The sequence below is a fragment of the Erpetoichthys calabaricus genome, chromosome 6 (genome assembly GCF_900747795.2).
Source record: "Erpetoichthys calabaricus chromosome 6, fErpCal1.3, whole genome shotgun sequence".
Lineage (NCBI taxonomy): Eukaryota > Metazoa > Chordata > Cladistia > Polypteriformes > Polypteridae > Erpetoichthys > Erpetoichthys calabaricus.
The window spans coordinates 70,435,028-70,447,034 of NC_041399.2; the positions used below are offsets into that span (position 1 = coordinate 70,435,028).

At 38.5% G+C, this 12,007-nt stretch overlaps 1 protein-coding gene across 2 annotated transcripts in view; it reads right to left on the reverse strand.

Annotated features, from left to right (window-relative positions):
- Positions 1 to 12,007, reverse strand: part of ankrd29 (ankyrin repeat domain 29) — a 48,850-nt gene that overhangs the window by 22,091 nt on the left and 14,752 nt on the right. For both annotated transcript variants that reach the window (XR_007935253.1, XM_028804459.2), the window contains exon 3: positions 11,896 to 11,994. Coding sequence is in view for 1 of the 2 variants with exons in the window: in XM_028804459.2 (XP_028660292.1) it covers positions 11,896 to 11,994 (99 nt within the window). In the remaining variant the exon portion in view is untranslated. The remainder of the gene's footprint in view (positions 1 to 11,895; positions 11,995 to 12,007) is intronic.

Here is a 12,007-nt window from a genome sequence, read left to right on the forward strand (position 1 = left end):
TGGGGAAAAAAGAGAGTGCAAATTAGACATGGAAGGTATGTGTATTAGGACTATCACTTGAGGCAAATATCAGCTATTGGAACAAGTGGAGAACAGTTACTCAGTTTGTAAAACTGACAACTGCCTCAAGAAATTCAGGGCGGCACTCCCATGTAACTGTGGACTTGATTTTGGCACTGAATGGTGGAGAAGAAGACACCTGAATGCAGCAACTTGATGATCTACAGATTGTTTGAAACTGAATCTGCCTCATGGCAGTAAGGCAACTAAGCAACTGAACAATGGTACTTTATTCCAACAACCTTTTAACACAAGATTCTCAAACCTGCTTAAACCAGTACAGTTGTTGTGGGAGGTCAAAATCCACCCTGGCAGCACTGTATGCAAAGCAGAAAACAGCTTTGGGCACAGTGCATGTCCATCCTGCAATGATTAACCTTTCTGCACATTTTTGGGATATAGGATTAAAAGCCATACAAACACTATAAGAACAAGTACAACAACCACAACAACAAGGCATTGACTTTGAGCCCATGACATTAGATACATGAAGAAGCAATGTTTCCCATTACCTCAATGAGGTCTGCAGCATTCGTGAAGCACACATGGCTGTACCTATATACAAATACAATACTTCTTTTGTACTACAGTAATGTACTTTCTTGTACTAATATGTTGATCTTTACTGTGTGACACTTGACTTGTCTTGTTATGATATGTTAGTTAAATGTGTTGTTTGGCTTCTTCTGCAAGAAGCATTATAGAAGCAATCTGTCATTATTACCACATTCAGGTTTGGTTTAACCCCCCTACTCCTAGCAGATGACACTGTTTTACAAAAATTAAATAAGTAGAAAATTTGTTGTTTTATCAATAATTTTAACTTCTGTTGTGTTAAACGGTTATTAGCAAACCTAACTTAGTAATCATGAGATTTTGTTTCCTGTTTCTGTAATACGCTCAAAGCAATTTCTTGTCTAGAAGAAAAGTTTCTTTTGGAATTTCTCTTTGTGTCTACTGCTGCTAACCTGTTTCCAACTTGAAAGTTTCAGCTCTTCCTGTGGGTTTAAAGGATAAAGTCTTTCCAGCAAATATTGTTGAAATTTTTCATGATGCAGTTTAAGGGCAGTGTAAGCTTATGCGTCTCACTGTATTGGAACAGTATTTATCAACATTATCATAAATTGCATTGATTAATAACTACAATTCAATTTAGCATTTTGCTTATTGAACAAAAACTGGAAATTAAACATTTGGGACCACTTCAGCATGAAGAATTATATTACACATTCTTGGAATGAAATTTTGAATGAGTGAAGTGTTGATTTTAATATGTTAGCGATGCAGTGCTCTATTTACGGAATAAATATTCATTATACATATATATTATATACATTTATACATTATACATTTCTCCATCCATCCATTATCCAACCCGTTATATCCTAACTACAGGATCACGGGGGTCTGCTGGAGCCAATCCCAGCCAACACAGGGCACAAGGCAGGAGACAAACCCAGGCAGGGCGCCAGCCCACCACAGGGTGCACACACACACACCAAGCACAATTTAGGATCGCCAATCCACCTAGCCTGCATGTCTTTGGACGGAAACCAGAGTACCCGGAGGAAACTCACGCAGACAAGGGGAGAACATACAAATTCCACGCAATGGAGGACCCAGGAAGCGAACCCAGGTCTCCTAACTGTGAGGTAGCAGTGCTACCCACAGCGCCACCGTGCCGACCTATTATACATTTCTGCTTTCATTAATGAGTATTTGATATATGATCCATCCATTATCCAACCCTCTATATCCTAAATACAGGGTCACGGGGGTCTGCTGGAGCCAATCCCAGCCAACACAGGGCGCAAGGCAGGGAACAAACCCTTGGCAGGGCGCCATCCCACCACAGGGCACACACAAACACCAAGCACACACTAGGGACAATTTAGAATCACCAATGCACCTAGCCTGCATGTCTTTGGACTGTGGGAGGAAACTGGAGTACCCGGAGGAAACCCACGCAGACACGGGGAGAACAAGCAAACTCCATGAACTGAGGACCCGGGAAGTGAACCCAAGTCTCCTAACTGTGAGGCAGCAGCACTAACCACTGCGCCACTGTGCCACCCTATTATACATTTCTGCTTTCATTAATGAGTATTTGATATGTGATGTATAGGAAAATTTTAATACAGTCCTTTGGTGGCAAAGTAATATGTTCATATATCTTTATTTTATTTTTTATGGCATTATTTGGCTGACATTTTATCATCACTGATTCTGGGAGCCAATCTTATCTTCCACAGCATCTTCCTTGCAGCTCCAATAATTTTACTTTAAACATCACCTCCACATTCACTTACCTGGCTCTACCTCACACTGCTCACTAGGTGTCAGAGGCCACACCATTGGCACTAACCTTCATCCAACTCTGGCAGGATGCTTCCTCAGACTCAGCAGCAACCATGGATTTAACCAGTGTGCAGATCACATGAAAGTCTGTAATCGTATCTCTCATTTGCACTGAATATCTCTCCCTCTCCCCCTCTTTTTTTCTCTCTCTCTCTCTGTCATTCACACACACGCACACACACACACTGCAAGACTCTTTTAAAGTCCATCTTCTCAGAATGGCTCTGCTCCAATCTGCAGATGATAAACATTTCCAGAATTGCCAAAGACGCCAATGCTGCTTAGCCAGTTTCGGGGTTGTGAATGTTTCAAAGTGATCTTGCTCAATGTAAACCCTCTCTTCAAATGAAAGCTAAGTAAGACCCAATTTTCTTCAGAATAAAAGTGTTGTGTACTGATTGACATGAAACAGAGTCTCAAATTGATTTTTCAGAAATGTATCTTCCTTCTGTGTCTACAACAACAGGAAGCAGAAACTTGATAATCCATCACCAAAGAGCAATCCTTCTTAAAGTCAGAGTCACTGGATTAAAAGATTTACTGAAATATTTACAGGAAGTATACTCACACTTAAAAATAACAGTTCTTTAATGACATATTATGGATCTTTACTGGGTTGTGTGGTTCCTTGTAGAACCATTGCTTGACAAAGCAGCATTTCATTTTGGGATGGGCTGTTTGCATGTTCTTTGGGCTTTGAAAAACTTTCTAATATGTGGAAAAACACTGAAATGTTTAACGTACAGTAGGCTATCTAGCAGGACACTAACAGATTAAGAAACCTGGAACTTGGTCTGTATTATTACATGCAACATTATCTATGGGAATTTGGGATCTGTTACCATCTATTCATGGTTATTCACCGTATGGAGTCTGTTATAGATGTAAATAAATAAAGGTTCTTTTTGGAACCTTCATGTGGATGGGTCTCTTTGGAACCAAAAATGGTTCCCCTATGGCATAGTGTTGAAGAACCACTTTTACTTTAATTTTTAAGAATGCTTCAGGAATACAACAAAGTACAGTTCAGTTATCTGGTTAACACAGAACAAAACTTGACCAAGCAAATGCTTAAACCAACTGAACCAAATATCTTGAAGGAAGCAATCATTAAAATGGAACAAACCCATAATGCAAGTTAAATTCTTCACAGGCAGAGCCTCCTGTAGGGTAGTAACCTTAATGAAAATGAGAGAAAATTGCACAAAAGCTAAGAAGAGGATCACTCACATTTGTAAGCTTGTTTTCTGGCATTATCTAGGAGTTACAAAATTACAGGACTGTGCACTCCAAAGTTAATCCACTCTACCAGCAAGATTGCAGTGACGTCCTTCCTGCAATTATACATAGTGACTGCCAAATTGTCCCTTGTAGCTGTAGTAAATGTAAATGACCATGTTAACACTGTCTTTGGCTTGCCTATCAAAGTGAAACACCCATTTTTGTCAAAGTAAGTCAAATTAAAAGAAAAAGCTAAGAAAAAAGGACAGTGTGAATCACACCCTTGTAGTAATCATACATACAAAAAGTCACCAAATACTGTACTTTTTCAAATAAATCACAAGCCTTATGTATTTGGAAGGACTGAACCCCCACCCCCCCATTCCCAACCCAACAAGCTGAACTAGATTAAGTGGATTTGGTAACTAATGGATGGGTGGATGGATGGATGCATACTCAACTTCCCACGCAAACTTTATAAAACAATACCTGACTTGCATATATTTATGGCAATTCTGACCCATATGTACGCAAAATTTCAGAGAAACTGGGAAATGACGAAAACCTTGATAAAGCAAGGAAGCGCAGGCAAATCAGATAAATGACAACTCACATACATAATAAATTATATTACTGAGTTTTTATTATAATGTGCATTGATGTGACAAACATATTGCACCTCAAAAACAATATGATGTAGACAGCATTTTAGTTCTGCTTTAAGATGGCCAATGCTACGTATTTAGACTGAAGAACTTTTCTTTTTTATTTGTCAGTTTAGACTGCCTGTTGTCACTTCTCAGGGAACTGACTGACAGATCAAGAATACCTCAGCCAAGCTTCTTTATCTTTTCTTTTTCCACTTGAAAATGTGAGCTGCTGTACTTAACACAAGCTAGGTCACCATCCTAACTCAGACAAGCAGTGTTTGTTTTAATTAAGGGACAAATTAAAAAGATCTGAATTCATTAAGGTAGCTGCTCTTGCCACTTGTCTAATTGCATAGGATGACTCCTCCAATTTCTTTATCTCAGTTTATTACTTCACTTTCTTTAATGTAAAGGCTAATATTCTGGTTATCTCTCTCTCTGGTAAAGTCTACCTTGGTGCTTTCTATTTACAGGAAGTTCACAGCAGAAAAAAGAGACATCTTCTGGTTTAACTAGTGCGATGTTGTGGTTAAGGCTTTGGACTTCAAATGCTGAGGTTGTGGGTTCAAACCCCACTATTGACTACTGTGCCCATGAGAAAGTCATTTGACCTGCCTGTGCTCCAAAAGGAAATGGAACCAATTGTTTCTGAAATGTTGTAAGTTGCCTTGGCTAAAAGTGTCAGCTGAATAAGTAAATGTAACATCTTGTGTAAAGGAGCACTACAGCTAAATTACTGTAAGGTAAGAAAATTAGAGTGGGAAAAAAAGCATTTTTTGTGATTAGCCAATTTGTAGTGAAAATCAGCCAATTTAGATTGATCAGAGCATCACTAGTTGATTTATTGTTATTTTCACACATCCATTGCTCACCACGCAAAGTTACAGTATCAGTCATTAACATGACAGCTCTAAATCTCGTTCATTTGGCCCAAGTTATTACCATTTTTGATTTTTTGAAAATGTTTCTGCATGTTTTTCATTCATCCTTGTATTTTTTTTTATTTGTCATTTTACTTGCAGTTTTCACTAATGATAATAAGCTTAGACCTGACTAAGTTCTGTTGAGTGATGCGAAAAGGTCGTTTTATAAGTTTAGCTACTGTATGTTGCTGTGTCACATCTGCTTCTTGAGCACTCAGGTTTCCATGATTCGATCAGTCAGGCTTTTAGTTAAATTACACTTTCCATCACAGGTACAGGAACATAGTAAATGGGAGACAACATAATGCAGTTCTAAATTTTAAAACATTCTTGTTTAACATGACACTGGAGAAACATATTGTATGTTTATTGAATATGCAAGTAAGAATTTCACTGTACTTTGTACCATGGCAATACTACTTCTATTACACAGACTCATTTGTTCTGGTCACTAATCACCCTAGCAAGCACAAATTTGAGGTGTGGCAGGAAAATGGTATATTTGGAGTAAATCCACAAAAACTTGGAAAGGAAATGTAGATGCAACACAGATAATAACCTAGCCAGGAATGGAACCATGCACTGACCGTATAAATGAGTGTGGTTGTCTTTGTGAATGCAATAAAATAGGTGCCCCGTCCTGGGCTGGTTCCTGCCTTATTCCTGATGCCACTAACATAGGTTCCAGTTACCTGCCATCCTATAATCAGATTAGGCAGGCTATTAAAATGGATGCATGGAGGTTTACCACTGAGGATTATTATAAATTGCTTTACGAAACTGTCAAGTATATGTTTAGAGAAGAAATAAGTAATTACTGTATTTTTTATTGTCTTAATCAAAAATCATGATAATATTAGAGGACTTTGTAACATTGTGACACTTCTCTATGTTCAGTGAAGTCCAAAAAAAAAAAAGCTTGCAGAGCATCATATATGTTTCGATGGTCATTATTGTGAAAATTTGTATTCAACAAAAAATGCTGTGAAAGTTTGGAGGTTGTCACCTGAAACAGAGTCATAGCTCAATGGGACTTTATGCATGAAAATTAGACTTGTGTAGATCCAAAACTGCTTTCATATGATTGTTTTACAATTACTCATTCAAGAAATGGTAATGCTAATGTACTACACCTCTTAACAAAGGTGCTTAAGAAAAGGTCTTGATTTGAAATCAGATCTTTAGATTCTGTGAAAAAAATCCGATATCATCTCAGTAACTAGGCTGACAGGGGGCAGATTACATGGACCTTTTGCTCTGAGTCACTCTAATGAATCTTATCTGTCAGCATCCATTATTCAGTATTACTCTCCTGGTTAATGGGATCTACATTATTGCATTTGTGTTCAATTAAGTACACTTACCATCTTCAGAAGTTTGGCTTACACAGTCAATTTTCTAAGATTTCCCCAGATACAGTAACTGTCCAACATCCTCTGAAAAATTTGAAACTACACAGTGATGCTTTAAACTATTGAGTACTGAGAAAAGCGCTATATAAATGTAATGAATTATTATTATTATAAACTATTAAAACCATGAGTTGTCACTTATAATTATGATAAATGCTACTTATGCACTGGTATCATTTTTCTAATGTGCTGAGTTTTAGACAAAAGCAATGAAAGGGATTTTAAACCTTTAAAACAGATCTTTAGAAGCAATATGAATAAATTAGTTTTGGGCTTTTCAGAGCCTACCAATCCTAAAAAATATTGTCATATTAAACCTTTCTTCTTTATCTCCACTTTTAAACTTCATTATTTTCTCAGACAACACATAACATAACAACATTCTTCTTTATTGCCTATCTGTCTTTCTTCTACATTCACCTAGTCCAGTGATACGGTTGGATCCTGAACCAATTCCAGTAGTACTGGGCACAGTTTAGTCCAACATATGGTGCTGTGCCGTTGCTGGCCTACATACGCACAAACATTTGAACTGTCAGATTTAGAATCACCCACCAATCTAACGTGCACGATTTGAGTGTAAAGTCAGTCAGTCAGTATCCATCCATCCATTTTCCAACCTGCTGAATCTGAACACAGGGTCATGGGGCTCTGCTGGAGCCAATCCCAGCCAACACAGAGCACAAGGCAGGAACAAATCCCCGGACAGGGTGCCAGCCCACCGCAGGGCACACGCACACACACACCAGGGACAATTTAGAATCACCAATGCACCTAGCCTGCATGTCTTTGGACTGTGGGAGGAAACCCACGCAGAAACGGGGAGAACATGCAAACTCCACACAGGGAGGACCCAGGAAGCGAACCCAGGTCTCCTTACTGCGATGCAGCAGCGCTACCACTGTGCCACCCTGAGAGTAAAGTGAATTACCCAAAGTAAACTGACATGGAGAGAACCAAGTCTTCTAGAGATGTGAAGCAGGCTTGCTAACCACTCTGCAACCATGTGTTCTTTTATCTATAATCTCAACACATTTTTGAAAGTTGTTTTCCCCCTTGCCTCAGTCTATCAGATGTCTTATTGGCTGCATACCACTGTAGCTAGATGATAGGTGTGATCCCTCCATACACAACATACCCTAAGGAGGAGTATACGTGTCATATTGCATAGCTAACTCTTATAATAAAAGGAATTCTAACAACAAGTATCCATCCATTTTCCAACCTGCTGAATTCAAACACAGGGGTCTGCTGGAGCCAATCCCAGGGTACAAGGCAGGAACCAATCCCAGGCAGGGTGCCAACCCACCACAGGACACACACAAACACACCCACACACCAAGCACACACTAGGGCCAATTTAGAATCGCCAATCCACCTAACCTGCATGTCTTAAACTGTGGGAGGAAACCCACACAGACACAGGGAGAACATGCCAACTCCACGCAGGGAGGACCCGGGAAGCGAACCCAGGTCTCCTAACTGCATGGCAGCAGCGCCACCGTGCCGCCACAAGTATCACATTTCCATAATAATTTGGTTATATTCAACACAGGGTTCAACAAATGTGTTCAACCACTTCAGCAAGATATTTCACAATCAGCCTCTCACATATAATACTGAGGGTTAGAACAAGTTTTATAAAGCTTTACTGACATGACCTGTATTTTAGATTCTTCATTTTCCATTTATCTTTAACATTGGTGGCCAACTTTGATCCTGGAGAGCCATAGAGGCTTCAGGTTTTCATTCTGTTTTCTTAATTAGTGTCTAGTTTTTGCTATTAATTAACTTCATTTAATTTATTTGTTATTTAAGACTCAGACCCTTTGAATCAGGGCTGAGCAATGTCAGTCCTTGAGGGCCACAGCTGCATCAAGTTTTTGTTCCAACCGAATTGCTTCAGGAGAAATAATTTGTTGCTGATGAAGTAATTATTTCTCAAGTGACATTTTTCTGCTTTATTTTAGTTGTCTAGTTTGTTAAGATTTTGAACCCTTAATTACTTATTTTAGTCTTAAACAGCTGTACTCACTTTTTTAACTGCTTCTTTTTAGCAATAAGATGCAAATGACAAAGGAACCAGCAGTTCTCCATCTAGCTTGTCTCCATTTCCAACCATGTGTTTTCAATATTCACTATTTGGTTTAATTAAGTACTCAGAAGGAAAGTGAAGAGAAAGTGAAGAACTGAAAATTACTCATCTGTTTTAGGCTTCAAATCACTTGAACGATACATGTATCATTAGAAAAAAAGTCTGAGTTAAGAATGAACTGACATTGTACAGTTAAAACACTAACAAGCTATGAAATTAAATAAAATCTGTTACTGGTGAGGATTGGCTTCTAATTAAACAACTGGGCTGGAACAAAATCCTGCAGCCACTGTGGCTCTCCAGGAGTTGTCCACCCCTGATCTGCAATATACACTTGCCACGTATTGTTAACATACAAAATTTTTCATCTCATACTGCATCCTTTCATCCATCCATTTTCCAACCTGCTGAATCCAGGCATCACAGGGGTCTGCTGGAGCCAATCCCAGCCAACACAGGGCACAAGGCAATCCCGGGCAGGGTGCCAACCCACCACAGGACACACACAAACACCCCAATTTAGAATCACCAATCCACCTAACCAGCATGTCTTTGGACTATGGGAGGAAACCGGAGCACCCGGAGGAAACCCACACAGACACGGGGAGAACATGCAAACTCCACACAGGGAGGACCCGGGAAGCGAACCCAGGTCCCCAGGTCACCCAACTGTGAGGCAGCAGCGCTACCCACTGTGCCACCGTGCCACCCTCCTGTCATCCATCCATTTTTTATTCTGATTAATAATTATTCAAGCCTACGGGCTAATGCCAATTTAAATACAAGAAAATATTGATTCATCTAGTCCAGGGGTGCCCAACTCCAGTCCTGCTGGGCCGCAGTGGCTGCAGGTTTTCATTCTAATCCTTTTCTTAATTAGTGACCTGTTTTTGTTGCTAATTAACTTCTTTTGAATTCATTTTAATTGACTTGCTCTTGAAGACTCAGACCCCTCAATTGTTTCTTTTTCCTTAATTAGCAGCCAAACAATAATAAGATACAAAATGAGCCAAAACAGGACCAGCAAACTGTGACCATCATACAATAGCTGAAAATAAAGAAAGGTGAAGGTCTCAGGAATGCTGATCTGCTCTTAGAAAAGAGAAAATCCACAATTTCGGAAATGTCTGCTATTGCACAATTAGAGCAGCAACAAGCCATGGAATTAAAGACTGGGTTTAATTAAAGACAAGACTCAGCGCCTCATTAAGGAACTGGTTGGAGTGAAATTGGTTGGAGTTTGAGGCCATGACTTAATTGCTCTTCTGTTGGCTCACTCACTTCACATTTCACTTTTGTTTGGGTACCATTTAAGGAAAGAAATGAAGCAATTCAGAGGAACGATGAAGAAATTCAGGGAAACATTTCTCAAAAACCAAGTCAAGTAAAATTAATTCAAAAGAAGTTAATTAGCAGCAAAAACAGATCACTAATTAGGAAAAGGGTTAGAATGAAAACCTGCAGCCACTGCGGCCCTCCAGGACTGGAGTTGGGCACCCTTGATCTAGTCCAACATCCCCCTTTCTACTGCTGTTCAAAGGTATGAAGTTGCACTTCTGTTAATCTCTTTCATCATCTGTGTGTTTGGTCTACTGTAGCTAGTATCCTGGTGATGTTTGAATGTTGACTTTTGCTTACTTATTTCAGGATGAGTTTCAGTTTTTAGAATATATAGAATATTATAGCAGGCTTGTAATTGGAAAGATGGTTGGATAAAGAACGTTCAATTCGTTCATATAAAATGTACTGTGTAAAATGTCAGCATCTGTGTCATCCATTGATATAATGATGTAAGTCAGTCCACACAAAACATTTAAGTAATACATTAATTAATTAATAGTACCTGCTAAGAGAATAATAATTAACTTGTATTGGGCAAAATGTGTGCTTAAATACTGACTTTAAAATAAATCAATAAACACTAGTTCTATATAAATATTGGAAAAAGCTGAGATTTGATACACATGATATCATGATTTTGGTACACATGATATATTCAATAAATCCCATAAATCCTAAAAATCAACATACTGTAACATTCTCAAACCACGTTAATGCTGCTCAAGGTCACGGAGGGCCTGAATCTATATCAGCAGCACTGAGTGCAAGGCAGAAACCAGCACTAGACAGCAGCCAGTCTATTGCAGAAACCACTTCATAAAATTTAAATCCAGAAAAGATAATAAGAGTTTATGTTTTTATCAGTCTGCTTATTTATTAATATGACACCTTTCAAGATGATCACTGTTAGTGCGCATACACAGAACAAAGCCACTCAGATTGAAAGTGAGCTGGGCAGCACAATGTGGAGTTAGCAGGGCTGGAAACCAAACGTTCATGTTAAACACTTGTCTCTGATGACCTCTGTGACCTTAAGTCACTTAATATGCTTTCACCTAAAATGTAAATGTAATTGTGCTGTAAATTGTTCATGCCATGAAAGGTGATATTAAATATCAGCATAACAACTGAGTCTGAAGTCTGAATCACTCTGAATAGATCTGCCATACAATTGTAATAGTAGTAGTATTATCACATTGCCACTATACATATATGATTGGTTGATAGTAAGCTTTACAAGTCTTCTATATTTTAAGTTGAGTAAGGTTTTATCTTTGAACTGGATCAAATGGTTTCAGGTTTCAACTTATCCTGTGTAATTTCATTTGCTGTGTATGAACTCTCACTGATGCCTACACTTAGTAATCATTCACAACTAATTTACTGATGTTAATTTAAGCAATTAAAATATCATTGTGATACTGTATATTTGCTATTATATAATATTAGATAATATAACATAAGGTAGACTAGAATTATGTCAGTATGCATTTGCGAAAGAAAGAAACTAAATGTTGGTTCTACCTTGAAAAAAAAATCTTTAGTAATGTTGTTTTAGGGCTAGAAGTAAGCTGTTGATAACTAATTACAGTAAGAAAAGTTTTGACAATTTTGCTTTCACTTTGCTATTGTAGGGTTTTTCATTTTGGTCAATGGTAAAAAAATTCAAAGTAAACATAATATGCTTTCAAATTGTAAAATGTGAAGACATCCTGGTTGTATGGACACAGAAGTCACCACGTGACCAAGTGCTCAGAAATACAATTCAAAGCAACACTCAACTGCGTGCTTTCAAGGGTGGTCCTTCCTGCCTCTGTGCTGCTCATGCTTGTTACCTCTCTCTGCAGATTGATATCCGCTCCTTGCAAGATCAGCTCTCGTACACAATCTGTGTGTCCACTATATGATGCAACCATTAGCGCAGTGGTGCCAGTCTGTAAAAAATAC